The 22,353-nt window shown below is 39.5% G+C and overlaps 1 protein-coding gene across 1 annotated transcript in view; it reads right to left on the reverse strand.

Moving 5' to 3' along the window:
• IPO11 (importin 11) overlaps positions 1–22,353 on the reverse strand; it is a 230,789-nt gene that overhangs the window by 10,473 nt on the left and 197,963 nt on the right. The window contains exons 27-28 of the mRNA XM_054033042.1: positions 17,689–17,784; positions 10,975–11,059 (exon numbers count right to left, since the gene is read on the reverse strand). Coding sequence (XP_053889017.1) covers positions 10,975–11,059; positions 17,689–17,784 — 181 coding nt within the window. The remainder of the gene's footprint in view (positions 1–10,974; positions 11,060–17,688; positions 17,785–22,353) is intronic.

The following is a 22,353-nucleotide window of genomic DNA, read 5'->3' on the forward strand; positions in this document are numbered from 1 at the left end:
CCTGGCTTTGGATAATACCGAGTCTTTCCTTCTGGCTATTTCAGAGCGAAGGATTGAAGTGGAATTATATAAAACCACTTGTTCATTTGAAAGCTTCTCATCAGGCTCACTCACCAGAAGAACATTCACAAAATGTGGGTGAATTTAAATTCCTGTTTCAGATTACTAGCAGCTTGGATAGCATCAGTTAATGTTATTGCACTGCATAGAAGAAGGGTAGACTTGCTTTGTCCATGCTGTGCATGGAATGAAATTGCAGAACATAAAGTCTTCCTAATTTTTCCTGTAATTTGCTACTGGAATAGCCTGCATTTTCTACATCTGAGAGAAGTAGGGCTTTATATCTTTGTAGCAGCTTGGACAGGAGACTAGCCTTGTTGTACATAAGACCATTGTCTAGTTCTTCCATCAGCTGATAAAATGCAATGTCATCAGGTGAATGTATTGTTGCAGTGTAACTAGATGGTTTTGCTTTACGATTTGTTTTACTGAAGTAGGAAGAAAGGCACGTTGAGTGATAAACTGCATTCTTAGCAATCAACTCTTCCTCAGATATTCTGCACTTATGTCATCATATCTTCTTTGAAATGCTCCCCCCCTTTGATTGGTTATTCTGAACTGAATATCCTTACAAAATCAGGACCCTTTTTTGAAGCTGAATTAAATTGTTAGCAACCCCGGTATTACGTTTGCTTACCTCCATGTCAGCTTCAGGCACACGAATTGTGCTCACCTGGATGTCTGATATACCAGTGAAACTTAATTTAAAGATTCAACTTTCCCTGGGATGTAAGGCAGCTAAGTAGGCCAATCTGTAGGAGACGCACCAATAACTCAGCTGCTAGAAATCTTTGGATGATAAATTTAAAATTACAAGAATGCTAAGATTAGTTTAACCAATCTCTCTGATAGAATAACTGATAATGTCTCATTATTGCCTAGAGAGCTTAGATACTATTAATAAGTTACCAGTTACCGTACATGGTAAAGTGTGAATGCGTTGTTCCTTACAGGTCTCTGGTCAGATGACAGTTATATGAAAGGCACTTAATATTATTTTTGTAAAGCATTTTAATATTTTGTATAGCAAACTGACAGATTTGAACAATTTGCATATTTTTAAACTGTACCATCTTCTAAAATATTGTGATTTTGTATCAAGAATTTTTTTTTAAAGTTTGTATTGAAATTGACCTTTAGTTAGGGATCTTTGTTTAAATTTTGTGTTGTGATTTTGTTGAATTTATTGCATTATCTGAATGAAAACTTTTCTACATGATCCTAAGATGATAAGCTTGGTAATGTATATACACCTGACAAGATTCTTTATCTTCCTCTGTACATGAATCAGGAAAACTCCGTATGAGAAAAATAAAATTGACAAGTAACTGGTTTCCATTTCTAGTTCTTCCACAGACCCTGGACACTTAATTTCTGTGCCTCATTTTCCACATGGGGATAAACGTGGGGAATACTACTACTTAATTCTATCTAACATGTGTTGTGTTGGGAGATCTTCATGAGGTAGGCCTTACAGAAATACATATTATTATTATTATTATAATTGGTCTACTACATTGAATTAGCATATGCTTAATAAGGACAGCAACTTTAGTGAGACATTTTCCTGAAAATTGAACTAGTCTAATTATAGTGTATGGCTTGATTGTTGCTTAATTGGGACAGCATTAGCAAAAATTCTGCTCAATGAGGATTCAGTCAGTGTCAAGGGGTTAAGTAATATTTACATTTGAAGTGTTTAGCCTTCTAATTCAGAAATGACCAACGAAAGATTAAAAGAAGAAATGTATTGAATATCAGTTCAGTATCAACCTTTTTAATTCAGTTCAGGGTTCTCCTTCATTATAAAGCTTTTCAGACTGTTTATGAAAAAAAAGATTATCAGAACAGCTGCTTAATCATGATGACAGACTCAGCAAAGGTGTCCCAATAAAGCAGATACCATTGTAGTTGGCATATGAAACACTGCTGCATAGCTTTCTAACAGGCTGGTAAATAGTACTTTGAATGTTGAAACAAGATCTCTTTGTCTAGGTATTTATCAGGCTACCATCAATGTAGTATCTAAGTACCTCAAAGCAGTTACTAATTTATTATGATGCCACCACTGTGAGGTCAGAACTGACTCAGAAGTGTGCACTGGGATCAAGTCACTGATTCTGGTATAGCTCTCATTTCCCAGTTATTTATATTAGCATCCAGAGGTCATGATCAGGATTGGGTGCTGTACAAATATAGAAGAATAGAATACAGAAGTCCCTGTCCCAATGAGCAGAGACAGAGGATCTGGGCTGAGCCTCTTAGAGATCTAGCACAGAACTTGCAGCACACAGGGAGAGAGGTTAATGTGGCTTTAAGCTTGAAAAGAGATTAAATTCATGGGGTTTTTTTAGCTTAAGCAATGAGGGTTCAATGCCAGTAGAACCTTGGAAATGTTAAAGAGAAATAATCCACAGTTTTGTTGATTAACACCAAATTGTTCTCATGCTATCAACAATACTGTTGCACTGCATGGGAAACAATATTTTACTATGTGCATTGTATTGTAAACAACCTAATAAAGAAAAAACAAATAAAGCTATTTATAATTAGTACTGTACCAATATTTTTTCTTATTGATTTCTGTATACTTATTATAAATCTATATTTATGTGTGATGCACTATATTATGTACAAAAAAATCCCAATAAAAATCATTTTTCAGCAAGCTGGCTGTAACAAGGAAGCTAGAAAATTAAAAAAAATTCTGTTGAAAAAATCTTTCATGGGTTATTTATTGTGAGAAAGGCTTTTTATTTTACAAACTTTCAGCCAACATGCCTATGCAAACTGAATTCTGTTTTCCTTTAAGTATATTTAGCTATCTACAATCTCATCAGAAAAATGGCATTGCGTGACTTCCACGGGGACAAACTTATCTCACGGGAAAGGATCAGACAGATACTTTAATTCAAGAGCAGACAGGGATGAGTAATATGCAGCCTAATCTTCAGAGTTAGATTTACAATATAATAAGAGAGACAAATCAATAGTCTCTTTATAATCACTGTGGCTAACTTTTTTTCAATTATAAGCAGTGAACAAGAAGTACCGTTTCTCATAGTTTATATATATAGTTATTTTCTCACCAGATTATAAGAAATATTAGGCAAGAGAATAAAAAAAAGTCCCAAATACATACCCATATGAAAGTACAGTCTAATTTCAACCAAAAAATAATTTACTTCAATATAAAGTTAAGCATGCTCAATCTCTATCTAGTATGCGGTGCACGCTGTTATGTCACTTTAAAAATGTTTCAGTTATGTTGTGATATTCATTATTAGAAGAAATCCATCTCTAAAATTACACAGCAGTGAATTATTATTCCAGGATAAAACCTCAGTGGTGTTTAAATTAAATAATCCTTAACTGACCAGAAAGTATTATTTAACCTTCACTTTACAGAGACTTTTTCTATTGTGTTCCCAACATCTCATGGGTCATGGGACTACAGTTTGATTAGAGACCATTTATTGCCAGATGGATTAAGTGCATCTGAGAGTCTGGCTCTAGATTTACAATTAATGGAGCATGATGTACTTGAGAAAAACTTAACTGCTGTACTGAAACACTCTTAAATATAGCGATAACAACACTCTAGTAACTAACTTGCTATCCTCTTCCTAAAACTACATTTACAAATAAAGTAATCTCTCCATAATTCATGAAAAAAGAATGCAGTAGATTTCTGACAGGTTGCACTGTCAATCATGCAAAAGTAAAAAACGGTTACCTACCTTTCGTAACTGTTGTTCTTCAAGATGTGTTGCTCATGTCCATTCCATTCTAGGTGTGCGTGCGCTCACGTGTGCAGTCGTTGGAGATTTTTGCCTTAGCAGTATCCATAGGGTCAGCTCTGGCACCACCTTGAGTGCCGCATTCATGTGTCGGTATATCAAGTGCCATCAGCCCTACGTCCTCTAAGTTCCTTTTTGGTGATAACCCCGACAGAGGGGCAGGAGGGCAGGTAACGGAATGGACATGAGCAACATATCTTGAAGAACAGTTACGAAAAAGGTAGGTAACCATTTTTCTTCTTCGAGTGCTTGCTCATGTCGATTCTATTCTAGGTGACTCACAAGCTTGTGTCTCTCTCACCTTCTTCATGCTGACCCCTTCACGAGGCTGCCAAGGCCTTGGTGGCAGGGGCGGACAGAACTGCTTCCATGGCCCTTTTGGAGGTGGGCAGGATGGATGATGGGCTTTGAATCATAGAATATCAGGGTTGGAAGGAACCTCAAGAGGTCATCTAGTCCAACCCCCTGCTCAAAGCAGGACCAATTCCCAACTAAATCATCCCAGCCAGGGCTTTGTCAAGCCAGGCCTTAAAAACCTCCAAGGAAGGAGACTCCACCACCTCCCTAGGTAACGCATTCCAGTGCTTCACCACTCTCCTAGTGAAATAGTGTTTCCTAATATCCAACCTGGACCTCCCCCACTGCAACTTGAGACCATTGCTCCTTGTTCTGTCATCTGCCACCACTGAGAACAGCCGAGCTCCATCCTTTTTGGACCCCCCCCTTCAGGTAGTTGAAGGCTGCTATCAAATCCCCCCTCATTCTTCTCTTCTGGAGATTAAACAATCCCAGTTCCCTCGACCTCTCCTCATAAGTCATGTGCTCCAGACCCCTAATCATTTTTGTTGCCCTCCGCTGGACTCTTTCCAATTTTTCCACATCCTTCTTGTAGTGTGGGCCCAAAACTGGACACAGTATTTCAGATGAGGCCTCACCAATGTCGAATAAAGGGGAACGATCACGTTCCTCAATCTGCTGGCAATGCCCCTACTTATACAGCCCAAAATGCCGTTAGCCTTCTTGGCAACAAGAGCACACTGTTGACTCATATCCAGCTTCTCGTCCACTGTGACCCCTAGGTCCTTTTCTGCAGAACTGCTACCTAGCCATTCGGTCCCTAGTCTGTAGCAGTGCATGGGATTCTTCCGTCCTAAGTGCAGGACTCTGCACTTGTCCTTGTTGAACCTCATCAGGTTTTTTTTGGCCCAATCCTCTAATTTGTCTAGGTCCCTCTGTATCCGATCCCTACCCTCTAGTGTATCTACCACTCCTCCTAGTTTAGTGTCATCTGCAAACTTGCTGAGAGTGCAGTCCACACCATCCTCCAGATCATTAATAAAGATATTAAACAAAACCGGCCCCAGGACCGACCCTTGGGGCACTCCGCTTGAAACCGGCTGCCAACTAGACATGGAGCCATTGACCACTACCCGTTGAGCCCGACGATTTAGCCAGCTTTCTATCCACCTTACAGTCCATTCATCCAGCCCATATTTTCTTAACTTGGCGGCAAGAATACTGTGGGAGACCGTATCAAAAGCTTTGCTAAAGTCAAGGAATAACAAATCCACTGCTTTCCCCTCATCCACAGAGCCAGTTATCTCCTCATAGAAGGCAATTAGGTTAGTCAGGCACGACTTCCGCTTGGTGAATCCATGCTGACTGTTCCTGATCACTTTCCTCTCCTCTAAGTGTTTCATAATTGATTCCTTGAGGACCTGCTCCATGATTTTTCCAGGGACTGAGGTGAGGCTGACTGGCCTGTAGTTCCCCGGATCCTCCTTCTTCCCTTTTTTAAAGATGGGCACTACATTAGCCTTTTTCCAGTCATCTGGGACCTCCCCCGATCGCCATGAGTTTTCAAAAATAATGGCTAATGGCTCTGCAATCTCATCTGCCAACTCCTTTAGCACCCTCGGATGCAGCGCATCCGGCCCCATGGACTTGTGCACGTCCAGTTTTTCTAAATAGTCCCGAACCACTTCTTTCTCCACAGAGGGCTGGTCACCTTCTCCCCATATTGTGCTGCCCAGTGCAGCAGTCTGGGAGCTGACCTTGTTTGTGAAGACAGAGGCAAAAAAAGCATTGAGTACATTTTAGCTCTTTCCACATCCTCGGTCACTAGGTTGCCTCCCTCATTCAGTAAGGGGCCCACACTTTCCTTGACTTTCTTCTTGTTGCTAACATACCTGAAGAAACCCTTCTTGTTACTCTTAACATCTCTTGCTAGCTGCAACTCCAAGTGTGATTTGGCCTTCCTGATTTCACTCCTGCATGCCTGAGCAATATTTTTATACTCCTCCCTGGTCATTTGTCCAATCTTCCACTTCTTGTAAGCTTCTTTTTTGTGTTTAAGATCAGCAAGGATTTCACTGTTTAGCCAAGCTGGTCGCCTGCCATATTTACTATTCTTTCTATACATCGGGATGGTTTGTTCCTGCAACCGCAATAAGGATTCTTTAAAATACAGCCAGAGGGCTTTGGCAATTTTCAGGACCCCGTCATGCACTGGTAGTGCAACACGTGCCGGGGTAGAGTCTGAGAGGACATTGAATAAGGTGTCTGCCTGCTCAGCCATCTCCTCCACCAATAGGCCCAAATTCTCGGCCACCAGTCAAAGCAGGGCCTGGTGTTCCTTAAAATCGTCCAGCGGACTGGACCTCAAGGGTCCTGCGACCGCGTCGTCCGGGGACGAGGACAACAGCTGTACCGCCGGGATAGGCTCCAGGGCATCATCCCTTGTTGGAGATGGGGGATTTTGGGGTGGGCACTGTCTCCTCTACCCCGACCTCTGAGCAAGTTCTCATGGACCAAGCCCGGTGTTGCTGCCAGCTGTTGCTCTGAGACGGCAGCAGATGAATGGTGTGAAGGGGGCAATGCATTACCGGCATGCCCCACGCACTCCTTTAAGGCCACTGTCCTGGCCACTGGCCATGCTGCCAAGGCAGCCGTAGATGTTGAAGCAGCCTCAGGTGCCCATTCACACTGGTAGGGTCTTGACGAGGGGCTGACCTGCCCTGCCGTGCTGGAGGAATCACCTTCCAGTGACCATGGTGGGGCCGTCAACGCCAGTGTCTGTCTGCTGACCGTTGCTGCCGGAAATTGGTGTTTGGAGTGAGAGGATCGGTGCTGGTATCAAGGAGACCAGGGCCAGGGGGACTGGAATTGCAACGGGGAGCGCTCCCACAGGGCAGGCGACTGAGAGCTGGGCTGAGAACGACCAGCGGGAGGACAAACGGAGAAATGGAGACTGACGCTTTCCCCAAGGCTATCTGAGTTGAGATGGTGGGGATCGCAACTGTGGTGCCGGAGACCGAGGGTGAGCCCCAGAGGATCTGAGCTACATTGCTGGAGATCTGCAGTGTGGAAATGGAGAGCGCTGCCTCGTCTCGGGCTTCTTTATTTTCTTTCTGGGCACTGGCGACAGTGGTACGTTGTACACTGAGGCCAAGGTACTAGGCGAGTCTTGTCAGGACGGCTCGGAAGTCGGATGAAGGGCCGCCTCCATTAGGAGACCCCGCAAACGATTATCCTGATCTTTCTGAGTCCTGGGTCGAAAATGTTTACAAATACAGCACTTGTCCTTCACATGTGACTCCCCCAAGCACTTGAGGAGGCTGCTGTGGGGGTCACTTACAGGCATAGGCCTGTGACAGTTCACGCAGGGCTTAAACACTGGAGACTGGGACATGCCTTACCTGGGGCAAAGTCCCCGCTGGGAATCTAACTTCTAACTACACTTAACAACTACTTAACGCTAACTACTATAAACAACTATTTACAAGGTCCTAAGACTCAAAGTCAGGAGAGACAAAACCACTAGCCCTTGCTATGTAAAGATAAGCGCTCCGACTAACCACCACAGGCGGTAAGAAGGAATGGAGAGAGCACAGGGCTGGCGGCACCTGATATACTGACGCACAAGTGCGGCACTCGATGTGGTGCCACAGCTGGCTCTACGAATACCTCTAAGGCAAAAATCTCTGACAACGGCGCATGTGGGCGCGCACACACCTAGAATGGAATTGACATGAGCAAGCACTTGAAGAACCACCATTCATTCTTAGAAGTCAGCTGATAAAACAATGCAGACAAAAGAAGAAATGCACATGCTTAATATCATGATGTCATTTTCAAAAAATGATTTTTGGCATAGCAGATTCAGTCCTTTTATCTAAATGTTCTGTTGCACAAAGAAATATTTTGTCTAATAAAATAACAAAATTACACTAGAGAGATATACATTCCCTCTCACTGGCAAATTTGCTTTCGGTGTCTCAGTTGCAGAAGTGTAGACCCTAGATTTCTCTTGTCACTTACTGTGACTGCTAGGATGATTACCAGTTACCACTGAGGATTTCCCTGTTATCTAGGACTCCCTCCTCTGCTTCACCATGCTACTGCCTTCCTACCTGAAAGAAATATGTTAACCTACCCTAGCTCCCTATATAATATAGTGGGTTTCTTGTAAATGCCAGTGCTTGGAAAACCTAGTTGGCAGTGAGTCTGCATTGTCTCAAATGAGAGACAGAAAATAAATTAAAAGGTGAATGGCATACAATGTCATTCTGTGGCTTGGTCTATGACAGCTCAGATGACGGTTTCTATAAAACAGTACCCTACCAGGGGGGAAAAAAACCTAGGGAGGAAGAACAAAAATTCAAGCTTGGAATAGAAGACAACGACTAAGGGGAAGGGAAGAAGTGGATTATTTTATACAACAGCAAATATATCCTGAACTACCATTGTTGGGTCTGGGTACCTGCTGCCAAAAAAGGGAGCACTTAGCATAGAATTTTGTTGCAAACAGGTCTTAAAAATAATTTACAAGCATTGCATTCTTACTGAATTTGGCTCTATTAAAGCAACCAAACCATTATCATCATAAAAGGATAAAAAAATCTGCTATGGATAATAGTAGGATAATATTTTTGTGGATTGTGAAACTGTTTTATCTTTTTTTTTTAATTAGTATGTTCTAATTAACTTAAAACACTACAGAAGTTTAGAATTAAAAACAAAATTAAAAACAGCTGAATGGGATTATTGTAATTAGGGATACTGCAGTCTTAATGAAAAGTGGATTTAGCTAGATTAATATGCAAAGAGTTGACCTAAAACACTAATTGGCTCTACTTAAAATTAGCATACAATTTAAGGAAATTAAGAACCACCTGAGGAAACTGTGAACCATATACCAAAAACAGGAAAGTCAAATGTTTATATAAGATGTTGGCTTCCTACCAAAGAATGAAATATGAATTAAACAAATTGTTACAGATATAAACTGTCACTTCTGTTCTACAGGATAGAAAATGTTTCAAGTTTCTAACAACTATTCTGCAAGAAAGACTAAATGTTTGGAAATCCTTAGTAATGTTTCTGTTTGAGACATAGGCAAAAACTGGAAGACATGTTGAAGGATTTTTTTCTCCCTCTCCCCCACTCCCATCACTTCTTCGCAGCATTTCTTTAAGAATATAAGAATGGCCATACTGGGTCAGACCAAAAGTCCATCTAGCCCAGGATCCTGTCTTCCGACAGTGGCCAATGCCAGGTGCCCCAGAGGGAATGAACAGAACAGGTAATCATCAAGTGATCCATCCCCTATCACCCATTCCCAGCTTCTGACAAACAGAAGCTAGGGACACCATCCCGGCCATCCTAGCTAATAGCCATTGATGAACCTATCCTCCATGAATTTATCTAGTTCTTTTTTGAACCCTGTTATAGTTTTGGCCTTCACAACATCCTCTGGCAGGTTGACTGTGCATTGAGTGAAAAAACACTTTCCTTTTGTTTGTTTTAAACCTGCTGCCTATTAATTTCATTTGGTGGCCCCAAGTTCTTGTGTTATGAGAAGGAGTAAATAACACTTCCTTCTTTACTTTCTCCACACCAGTCATGATTTTATAGACATCTATCATATCCCCCCTTAGTCATCTCTTTTCCAAGCTGAAAAGTCCCAGTCTTATTAATCTCTCCTCATACGGCAGCTGTTTCATACCCCAATCTTTTTTTTTTTTTTCTGAACCTTTTCTAATTCCAATATATCTTTTTTGAGATGGGACGGCCACGTCTGCACGCAGTATTCAAGATGTGGGCTTACCATGGATTTATATAGAGGGAATATGATATTTTCTGTCTTATTATCTATCCCTTTCTTAATGATGCCCAACATTGTGTTTGCTTTTTTGACTGCTGCCGCACATTGAGTGGATGTTTTCAGAGAACTCTCCACAATGACTCCAAGATCTCTTTCTTGCGTGGTAACAGCTAATTTAGACCCCATCATTTTATATTGGGACGGGGTCTAAAGTTGGGATGATGTTTTCCAATGTGCATTACTTTGCATTTATCAACATTGAATTTCATCTGCCATTTTGTTGCCCAATCATCCAGTTTTGAGAGATCCTTTTGTAGCAATTAGCAGTCTGCCTGGTACTTAACTATCTGGAGTAGTTTTATATCATCTGCAAATTTTGCCACCTCACTGTTTACCCCTTTTTCCAGATCATTTATGATGATATTAAATAGGACTGGGCCCGGTATAGACCCCTGGGGGACACCACTATTTACCTCTCTCCATTCTAAAAACTGACCATTTATTCCTACCCTTTGTTTCCTATCTTTTAACCAGTCACCAATCCATGAGAGAACTTTCCCTCTTATCCCATGACTGCTTACTTTGCTTAAGAACCCTTGGTGAAGGACCTTGTCAAAAGCTTTCTGAAAATCTAAATACATTATATGCACTCAATCCCCCTTGTCCACATGCTTTTTGCCCCCCTTAAAGAATTTTAATAGGTTGGTGAGGCATAATTTCCCTTTACAAATACCATGTTGACTATTCCCCAACAAATTATGTTCATCTATGTGTCTGACAATTTTGTTCTTTACTAGACTTTAGAGTCTGAAAAAAATGCAAAAGTATAATTGTCTATGGTATGCAGTTTGTCCTGAAGGTTCCTGACCTCTCAGTTGGCATCAGAGTTTTTAATGCGTACTATAAATGACAACAATGGATGAACCAAATCCAGTGGCAAAGACTTACGGTTGACTACTGTATTAAATTATAACTCTACACATTTAACTAAAGATATCAAGAACCTACCATCTTCTTCCTTTTGTCCTGTTCTGTAGGAGGTTCCTCATCTTCTGTCACTTTGGGCTCCTCAAAATGAGACATCAACATGCAGCTAAGAACAGGAATACACATATTGTAAATTCACACTAACAATTAAAATACTCAAAAAATAAATGGCAGACTAACTAGGTATTCAAGATAATGGAAAAATATGTATAAGTTATTTAAAAACTACCATTGCTTTCTAACAGTAGCTACCTCAACAGGATATCAATAGATAACATAAAGGATCCCATGTCACTCAAGAGGTTTATCGGTACCTGTTTTATTGCAAAGGGGTCCTTCCACTGTTAGAGGCAATAGTGTCCTTTCTAAATTGCCAACCTGCTTAGACAACTTGTTGTCAGCTAGAATATATTGAGCCAGTTTTTAAAACATGTATTCCCACATCATATATAAAACCAAGTCCCTTTTCAGTTTGTATGTTTGCTACACTAAATAGACATATGGATTTAGAAGTTACTGTGGTTAGAGAGGGCTCAAATGTTTTTCTATTTAAGTCTCTGGTTTAAGTCAGGTTTTGAAGTAAAATTAAAAAATTTCAGATGCTTAGGGCTTGGTTCGTACCATCAGGCCTTCTTGGTTCTTTCATTAAGGTTTTTCAAGGTTCAGTTTAATAACAGTGCTATATAATCCCAGTATTTCACATGTCACAAATGTTTCATGCATTTTAAAAATGGCTCTCAGAGGTTCTTTATATTATGGTAAAAAGTGATTAGGGTCTTTAATAAAAGTGAATTGGTGAATAAGAAAGTAATTTTCAAAAGGAGATGCAGATCGGTAGAAATGAAATGAAAGGCACACGTATGGATGTGGGGCTGCTAATTTCCGATCCCAAAATCATGATGAGCCAATAAATAATGTAATAAGCCCACTGTGGTGAAGATGCTGCAGTCCAAGTGTGCCTCAATGAGCTACTGAAGAAGGTGTCAGTCCCCTTTGTTTCTAGACTGTTCTCTCTTAGGACATCGCTATACTTGGGAAATGTATCACAAGACTCGCATCAGTTCGGACACTGGTTAGTTCACAGATCCTTATGTGTGTTTGAACAGCAACCACAGAACCCAAGGGCTCCCCTTGTTTTATGTTTAAAATAAGCCATGGAGTCTGCACCATTGTGGTGTAAACCCACGTTGCCAATGAAGGTTCCAGGCTGCATTATAAGTGAAGTCTAAGATTTCTGAGTATTTTTTCACTGGGGATAGTAAATAAACTGTCTCTGGGAGGGGGGAACAAAAACTGCCCTTGACAAAACACTAATACAACCTTATCCCAGTTCCTTTAGTGTGTAATAAACACCAGGGAAGACAATTAGAGAGAGATTCTTATCTAGTAACAAACTACCAACCATAAAATAACTAAATCCACAGAGCTCTTTGCAAAAGCCTATAGTAAGAAGGTAGAAGTGCTATGGACAATCTGGCAGTTAACAAAATCAGACTTTGCCACTTATAGCTGAAATAATACTTTCAGAAATTACACAAAATGAAGAGGCAGAAAATGTTAGTAAGTTCTAACCACACAACTCGTCGCTCTGGTAATGACTCATGAACCAGTGGAACAGAAATTGGATTTGATTCATACCTCAGCATGGAGTTTAGGTGACTTACACAAACCAGTACAGCAAGTAAACTTGCTTCTTTACATGAACAAACAGACTTTAATTCAGGACAATGAACCTCTGAGAAGCAGAGCGGAACTCAGAATATTTCATGAAATTTAAAATAATATATTAAAATCTGATAAAGGAAATACTTTTTTTTACACAGCACATACTTAATCTGTACAACTCATTGTCACAAAGTTTACACACACGGATGAAAAATGGGAACATCCATAGGTACATTACATTGGGTAAAAAACTAGTTCTTTTATACCGGGTATAAAGACTTCCTGCTTTAGGGCATAAACCAATTAAAAACATACAAAGTGGTTAGAAAGCAATGTCCCCTATCAGGCAGTTTATCCTTATTTATCTACTATGGAGTTTATTGCAACCTTCCTCTGAAGTATCTGGAATTGGTCATTGTCAGAGACAGGATATCAGGCTACACAGATTACTGTTTTGATATGGTATTCAGATATGCTGTGTTGCAATGGAAAACACAAAATATTCAATCCATTTATATTTTGTACATTTCTCTTCCATACTGACAGAGTTACTTAATTATCAGCCCCCTCAATGTGTTTAAATTATATCTAAGAGATGCTTGAAATTAAAGGAATGCTCCTCTCCTATAGAAAGATCTTCTTTATTCCTGCATTATAATGCTTAAGCTCCATGCTCTCTTCACTGGTACAAGAAGGATCTGTTTAAAATGGATGATCCATATTTTGAACCAATGTCAGCTATGACATCACACTCTGCTTTCATTGTGATAACTGTTTTTTGTTTTTTTTTTTTGGTCAGATTGACATTGAATTTTGGAGCTGATGAGATGAAGAAATTATGTGAAAAGCAACAGAGGGTCCTGTGGCACCTTTGAGACTAACAGAAGTATTGGGAGCATAAGCTTTCGTGGGTAAGAACCTCACTTCTTCAGATGCAAGTAATGGAAATCTCTAGAGGCAGGTATATATCAGTGTGGAGATAACGAGGTTAGTTCAATCAGGGAGGGTGAGGTGCTCTGCTAGCGGTTGAGGTGTGAACACCAAGGGAGGAGAAACTGTTTCTGTAGTTGGATAGCCATTCACAGTCTTTGTTTAATCCTGATCTGATGGTGTCAAATTTGCAAATGAACTGGAGCTCAGCAGTTTCTCTTTGGAGTCTGGTCCTGAAGTTTTTTTGCTGTAAGATGGCAACCTTTACATCTGCTATTGTGTGGCCAGGGAGGTTGAAGTGTTCTCCTACAGGTTTTTGTATATTGCCATTCCTGATATCTGACTTGTGTCCATTTATCCTCTTGCGTAGTGACTGTCCAGTTTGGCCAATGTACATAGCAGAGGGGCATTGCTGGCATATGATGGCATATATAACATTAGTGGACGTGCAGGTGAATGAGCCGGTGATGTTGTAGCTGATCTGGTTAGGTCCAGTGATGGTGTTGCTGGTGTAGATATGTGGGCAGAGTGGGCATCGAGGTTTGTTGCATGGGTTGGTTCCTGAGTTAGAGTTGTTATGGTGCGGTGTGTGGTTGCTGGTGAGAATATGCTTAAGGTTGGCAGGTTGTCTGTGGGCGAGGACTGGCCTGCCTCCCAAGGTCTGTGAAAGTGAGGGATCATTGTCCAGGATGGGTTGTAGATCACTGATGATGCGTTGGAGAGGTTTAAGCTGAGGACTGTAGGTGATGGCCAGTGGAGTTCTGTTGGTTTCTCTTCTGGGCCTGTCTTGTAGCAGGAGGCTTCTGGGTACACGTCTGGCTCTGTTGATTTGTTTCTTTATTTCCTTGTGTGGGTATCGTAGTTTTGAGAATGTTGGTCTCTGTCTGAGGGGTTGGAGCAGATGCGATTGTACCTCAGTGCTTGGCTGTAGACGATGGATCGTGTGGTGTGACCGGGGTGGAAGCTGGAGGCATGAAGGTAGGCGTAGCGGTCGGTTGGTTTTCGGTATAGGGTGGTGTTAATGTGGCCATCGCTTATTTGTACGGTGGTGTCCAGGAAGTGGACCTCCTGTGTAGATTGGTCCAGGCTGAGGTTGATGGTGGGGTGGAAGCTGTTGAAAGCATGGTGGAATTCTTCCAGGGCCTCCTTCCCATGGGTCCAGATGATGAAGATGTCATCAATATAGCGTAGGTAGAGAAGGGGCATGAGTGGACAGGAGCTGAGGAAGCGTTGTTCCAGGTCAGCCATAAAAATGTTGGCATATTGTGGGGCCATGCGGGTGCCCATAGCGGTGCCACTGGTCTGGAGGTATATATTGTCACCAAATTTGAAATAATTGTGCGTGAGGATAAAGTCACAGAGCTCAGCAATAAGTTGTGCTGTGTCATCATCAGGGATACTGTTCCTGACAGCTTGTATTCCATCTGTATGTGGGATGTTAGTGTAGAGAGCCTCTACATCCAGAAATTATGTGTTATCTCTGGGTTTTAAAGTTCTGTTTTTTCTTGCAGGGATGTGTTTGATGTAGTTCAAAGGGAACGCTTTTTAATTTTTTCAGCAGGGGGTTAAAATATACAATGGAATTTAACTTCTTCCTGTTTAATATCCCTGTTAAATTAAAGCTGCTAAATTAAACAGAGGAACAGTGTATATTATGTATGAGCCTGAACAACACTGATTTTTTGCAAGATAAAGTAATAAACCGAAATCAAATTATTTTTCAGCTAAGACATCCTCTAACTTGACAGAAGATAAACATGCTGGAGAAAATTTCAATAATGACACTCTTGCTTTCTAGAATAAATTGTATTTTGATATCCTTAGTACAATAACACTGAAGAACAGATTTTTCACCCTCATACATATTTGTGAGTGCTGTCAATAGGAAGATGTTTATATGTAAAATCCTGCTTTCTCTCTCTTGTAGCTGATAAGGCCTCTGCTTGGGGAATAAAATATGATGACTGCTTATGCTGATGTGCTATTGCTAGTCTTTGTTTTTTCCATTAACAAAAAGATTTACTCTTCACTATTGTTCATTTATTTATTTTATTTATTTTTGTAATTCATTGTAAATGTATAAGGAGAATTAAGGCATAAAGGAATTGGATGTGGGAAAGCAACACCTACATTTGTATTTTTAAACTCAGAAATACCTCTGTCATATACGTTGTTTTAATGCATTTAGGCAGAGCAGCACATTCAGAATTACAGAGGCTCTGCCTGACCATAAATACATTGCAACTTAGAAGTACTTCTAAGGTTGTTAAGGAATCCTTTGTAAGTCTGAAAACACCTGAATCACAGTGCTCCGTAGAAGGAAAATTTCTTACCAATTACTAGAGTTCTTAAAATAGATAGCCTCTGCAGAGAGACACTGTAGGAGGCACACTTGCCTTGCAATTCCACAGCCATTCTAACATATTTTAAACATCCGGGCATGTGTGTGCCTCCATCTGCGGACCCAAGAACCAGGCCTCATCACATAAGTATTCATTTCTCTACTTCATCTAAACTAGCTGCAGTACTCCCAAGAAGCAAGGAAGGAGGATGGATCAATGTGGATCTGCAGCAACAATATATTTTGAGAGCTCCAGTTACTGATTAGTAACGTTCCTTTCTCTCTCAAGAAACTGCTTCATCAGACATGGCTTGTAGAAGATTAGCACACAGTAATTCTCATGAAGAGGGATAAGGACCATTTAAATAAAGACTTTTACATCTAAGATGCAGATACTATTATGTAAACAAGCTGTGGAGGAAGGGTTACTCTTGTAGAATGGGCTCCCAGTCTCTCCAGTGCTGTAAACTGGGTACCAAATTTCATCCGGTCTTGATTTTCACCCCAAATACTAGAAACAGGATATTTTGCAAAAGCACATAGTTTTAAGCAATAACTCAAGGTCATTTTATGTCCATTTTATACACTTTAGTCTCAACAGGCAAGCTTTGTTGCTTTGGGAACAAGCCTGAAAAACTTATGGTTTCATTGATACCACCTTAGGAGAAACACTGAATGAAGTACATATAATTTATAAACCAAATGCTCTTTAATATATATGTAGGGGTGTAAGTGCACACATGCTCATGAAAAGCCATACAATAAGAGACCAAGTTAATAGGGCTGTCAATAGCTTAAAAAAATTAATCGCAATTAATCGCACTGTTAAATAATAGAATACCATTTATTTAAATATTGTCCTCTGGAATGGTGGGCATATGAAGAGGCATATGAATGTTTAGCATATTTGGTATGTAAATACTTTGCAATGCCAGCCACAGAAGTGCCATGCAAATGCCTGTTCTCACTTTTTGGTGACATTGTAAATAAGAAGAGGGCAACATTATCTCCTGTAAATGTAAACAAACTTGTTTGTCTTAGCGATTGGCTGAACAAGAAGTAGGACTGAGTGGACTTGTAGGCTCTGAAGTTTTACATTTTGTTTTATTTTTGAGTGCAATTAGGTAACAAAACAAAAAAAATCTACTTTTGTAAGTTGCACTTTCACAACAAAGAGATTGCACTACAGTACTTGTATGAGGTGAATTGAAAAATTCTATTTCTTTTATAATTTTTACAGTGCAAATATTTGAAATAAAAAATAATATACACTTTGATTTCCATTACAACACAGAATACAATTTATATGAAAATGTAGAAAAATATCCAAAATATTTAATACATTTCAATTAGTAGTGTATTGTTTAACAGTGAAATTAAAACTGTGATTAATTGCGATTAATTTTTTTGAGTTAATCGCATGAGTTAACTGCAATTAATCAACAGCCTTACAAATTAGACATTGCCTCATACATTTACCTACCACATGGTCTTACAAATCACACACAATTTGTAAAACCATGTGGCAGATGAAGTTATTAGCCAAAGTCTAATTTAGTCTACTCCTACTTCAAAGCTTGTTACAAAATTACAATACTTTCCTCATGCTTCAATACTCCCATGAAACCCCATACAAAAAAATATACTATTGTGAAAACAGACTTCTTCAAAACATGCAAATGTTTCAACTCCCCAAAGCAGTTTTTCTGGGGGGGGGGGGGGGAGGGGGGAGAGAGAGTGCAAATCTTAAACTGCTAGTAAAATTCAGCACACACAAGTTAATTAGATTTTCCACTTACTCTTTGTATGTTCTTGTTTCAGGATCTTCAGTCATAACATCATGCAGCCCTTCCACAGAAATGTTAATGATGCCACAGAATTTATCTTGGATAACACTGGAAAACAACAGGAAAATGTTTTAGCTGGACTAGCTAAACAGGAAATTTGCTTGATAAGCATAGGGCACACCTATATTGCAGTGTTTTCATTATTTAATGCTCAGTTGAACACATTGTCAAGTAACTTTTCAAAAATTTTAAAATAAATTACACAAACTGCTAAGAAGCAACTGGCAAAACAAGTGACTAAAAGTATCGAAAAGGCAAATTAACTAGAAATGTAGAGTTTTCTTTTTTTTCCTTTAGAAGGATGAAACTGCACTATACGTCTACCAATAACGTATACCATACAACTTTGTAGACAATTACAAAACTGGATAAAAATTGAAATATCTTAAATAAGGGAAAAACATTTATCATTACTATATGAGTGCAATTCATCTTTAAATTTGAAGGATAGGTTTAAAACTCAAAATGATGTGCACAAACTGGAGAAATGGTCTGAAGTAAATAGGATGTAATTCAATAAGAACAAATGCAAAGTACTCCACTTTGGAAGGAATAATCAGTTAGACACATGCAAAATGGGAAATGACTGCCTAGGAAGGAGTACTCTGGAAAGGGAGCTGGGGATCATAGTGGCTCACAAGCTAAATACAAGTCAGATGTACACCTATACCCCGATATAACACTGTCCTCGGGAGTCAAAAATCTTACCGCGTTATAGGTGAAACAGCATTATATCGAACATGCTTTGATCCGCCGGAGTGCTCAGCCCTGCCCCCCTGGAGCACTGCTTTACCATGTTATATCCGAATTCATGTTATATCGGGTCACTTTATATTGGGGTAGAGGTGTATTAGCAGGCATGTTGTAAATAAGACACAAGAAGTAATTCTTCTGCTCTACTCCACACTGATAATACTCTAGTTGAGGCCTAGTGTCCAGTTCTAGGCACTACATTTCAGGAAAGATGTGGATAAATTGGAGAAAGTCCAGAGAAGAGCAACAAAAATGATTAAAGGTTTAGAAAACATGACCTATGAGGAATATTGAAAAAACTGGGTTTGTTTAGTCTGGAGAAGAAAAGACTGAGGGAGGACATGATAACAGTTTTTAAGTACATAAAAGGTTGTTATAAGGATGAGGGAGAATGTATTTTGCTCTTTTTAAAAAAGACTATGTACAGTAAACCTAAGAAATATTAAAAATATGGAAGAAAGAATGATATTGGGACTGATTCTAACAAGCACAGTTTCTAATAGCAATCATATATTTCATAGAATCGAACACTTGGAAGGGACCTAGAGAGGTCTTCTAGTGCAGTCCACTGCACTCAAGGCAGGACTAAGTATTACCTAGACTATCCCTGACACGTGTTTGTCTAACCTGCTCTTAAAATCTTCAATGACGGAGATTCTACAACCTCCCTCGGCAATTTATTCCAGTGCTTAACGACCCTGACAGTTAGGAAATTTTTCCTAATGCGCTACCTAAACCTCCCCTGCTGCAATTTAAGCCCATTGCTTCTTACCCTAGCCTCAGAGGTTAAAGAGAACAATTTTTCTTAAACAACTTCTAAAATCTTCTATTAAAGCAGGGGCATATCAACACTGTCTTTATGGAAGATAATTATGTACTAAAATATGGTATATAAGCTTGTGAACAAATTGTGGCTACCCCAAAAATGCTTTCCTTCTTGCGTAACAAAATTACTTACATTTAATTTTTTAATCAAACAGTCATATGAGAAATTAAATTCAAGAAAAATCTTGGATTTGAATGAATACCCTTACCAGCAATAGGCAGTTTTTACATTAAGGCCAGTAAGGACCAATATGATCTAGTTTTGACTTCCTGTGTAACACAGGCCACAGAATTTCACCCAGCACATCTTTTAGAGCATCATCCAATTCTGATTTAAAGACTTCAAGTAATGGAGAATCCACAAGATCTCAGTGATTATCATCACTGTTAAAAAACTGTGCCTTAAATCTAGCCTGAATTTATCTAGCTTCAGCTTCCAGTCATTGGATCTTTTTATGTCTTTGTCTGCTAGACGGAAGAGCCCTCTACTAAAAGTTTAATTTTGTAAAGTTTTAGTTTGAATGAAGCAGCTAAGGAAACAAGACCTTGTACCTAGCTTTGAAGACAACTATAAAACAATATTTTAGACTTCATTGTGATGGGTTGATGGTAGTGACTCTCCTGTTCTATTTTAAGGCCCATTTCATCCTTTCATGCTTGAAAATGGATTTGTTGAACTGACCTCATAACTTTCACTATTTTGGGAAAAGCGATATTGGGAGCACATAATACTTTAGGAAACATTTTTGTCTGATCCAGATAGTAGATAATGTTTTCACCCCTCTACTACAGTGCATGCTTAGTCTCATGAAGGCACTAGAATGCTCCTATGGACTCTGCTGGAGCATCCAACCTCTCAACAAGCCACTTTAGCAGCACATGGCCTGCATATATACTATTCTGTTCTATACAGGTTCTTATACTGCACCTTTAACCATAATATCTGAATACCCTCCAGCAATGCATTAAGCAATGTGACTAACATAAGTTGTGTGTTTGTTCTTTCATCCCCTCCCCAGGGGAAGATTATGTGCAGTGGAGTGTTTTACTTTGGATTTAAAAAAATATATTTACACACACACACACACAGTTATATGTTTATATGAGAAAAGGCAAGACAAAAGAAATATGCCTTGCTCTTAGAGTGGAAGGTAATGAGATTTGTGATGGTTATTAGTTCCTCTGGGAGTTCATTCCAGTCTTGGACCACCCCCAAGAAAGTGCTATTCTTATTGTAGAAAGTTCCATTGTGCCAGAAGAGCAAAGTTCACAGCCTTGGACTTTATCTTCAAGCTGTGGTGGATCTTTTAGATAATCTGGGCCTCAGCCATTGAGCACCTTTAAGATAACATGAAGACCTTGAACTTGATTCGAAATTCCATGGGAAGCCAGTGTACAGAGCAGAGGACAGGTGTGATATGTTTGCAGTAGCCTTTGTTGCTGAGGAGACTTGGCCCAGTGTTTTATATTAGCTGGAGTTTCCTAAATGCCGAAGGCTTCATGCCCAGGTATATGGCAGTGCAGTGCAGCTGTGGGGGGGCAAAGGTCTGAATAACTGAGGCCAAAGCATCATTCACCAGGATGGGACAGAGTCGCTGAGCCAAGCAGAGATGGTACAAAATATTATTTGCAAAGACTGCTATGTGAGAGCTTGGTATTAGTGAAGAATCCAGGAGCGCTCCTAACCTATCCACTGTACTGCCCAATTGTGGGCATGCACCTTCAACATTGCATCCACAGACCAAACTCTTCCAGATAGTTTTACTCTATCCACCAGCATAACCTCTGTCTTGCTCATGTTCAGCTTCAAGTGTTAACTTACTGAATTCCAAAGTTTGTAAACTAAGCCTATGGCAAAATGATGCTCAGGAATATGTGTGATTAAATTGGAGAACTAAAGATAAAGCGTAAGTGTTGCTCACAATCTAAGAACTTTGATGCAGAGCTATCCTGGATTAGGACAGTGGAATTAATCTCACCTCCAGGACATTGTTGGAAATAGCCATAGATCCAGACCACTCTACAACTTTCAACCATTATTTTATAGCCAATTAGACATCACCTTAACTGGTTAAATGCAACGTGGTTCCGTTTATTTCTGACCTCACAACTCAACTCAAGGGCTCTTGTCCATACTACATTTTTGTGAAATCCCAAGAGATGTAGGGCTGTTGTAGTCTGTGAGGATCAGGTGGATGTATTCCATATAATCAATTTTGTATCTGTTTGAAGGGAGTGAGCATTGGCGTACCTCAGTCCTATCCATTATCTTCTAAATATTCTATCTTATAAAGTAAAACTGTATTTAAGTGGTGGTAAAAATAATCTATACCTGATTTTTTAAATTGAAGTTTTACTTTAATTCTTGTCAGCTTCTCATTTTACTTTCATATTTAGGATAAGAATTGCTTATAAAAGACGATAAAATGCAGCTTTCGGATTACTTATAGTTATGTGAAAATGTTCTCTTTTCATCCAAAAAAAGAAAAAATATACTACATACCTAGGAAAAAGAGAGAGACTGCATCTAGCACTGGAATATTTCATGTCCTTGTTTCTGAAGTATCATAGGGAATACATGAAAAGTTTTTTTTAAAACCTGCTTTGATATTACTTTATTTAATCTATCATTAAATAACCATCTTGATATCAAAAGTTTTTGTCCCATCTTTCGCTCAATTCTAGAAAATTTCCTCTAGGAAATGAATTTGTAATTTGGTGTTAAAACAGTTATCAAATACTTCAGTATGAAGCGTATAATAGTCTAATTGTACACAAAAGGACGCAAAAAGGGGAAACAAGCAGGACACAGTATAGCATATAAGGCACATGGCCCAAGCATGCAAAGAACATACAGGGCTGGTTTCAACAAGTTCTTGCATTTGAATAGCTCTGGTATTCTAGAGGTGTAGACTATACCCTTTGAGCATATGCCGCTCAATTAGAAGCACAAGCCATCTGGCATATATTTTCTACTGCTCTCAATATGCATGGTTCTTGGACCGCTGTTGGGGTTTTGGGATCTATATCAAAAAGGGC

Source organism: Malaclemys terrapin, chromosome 6, assembly GCF_027887155.1.
Source record: "Malaclemys terrapin pileata isolate rMalTer1 chromosome 6, rMalTer1.hap1, whole genome shotgun sequence".
NCBI classification, from domain to species: Eukaryota; Metazoa; Chordata; order Testudines; family Emydidae; genus Malaclemys; species Malaclemys terrapin.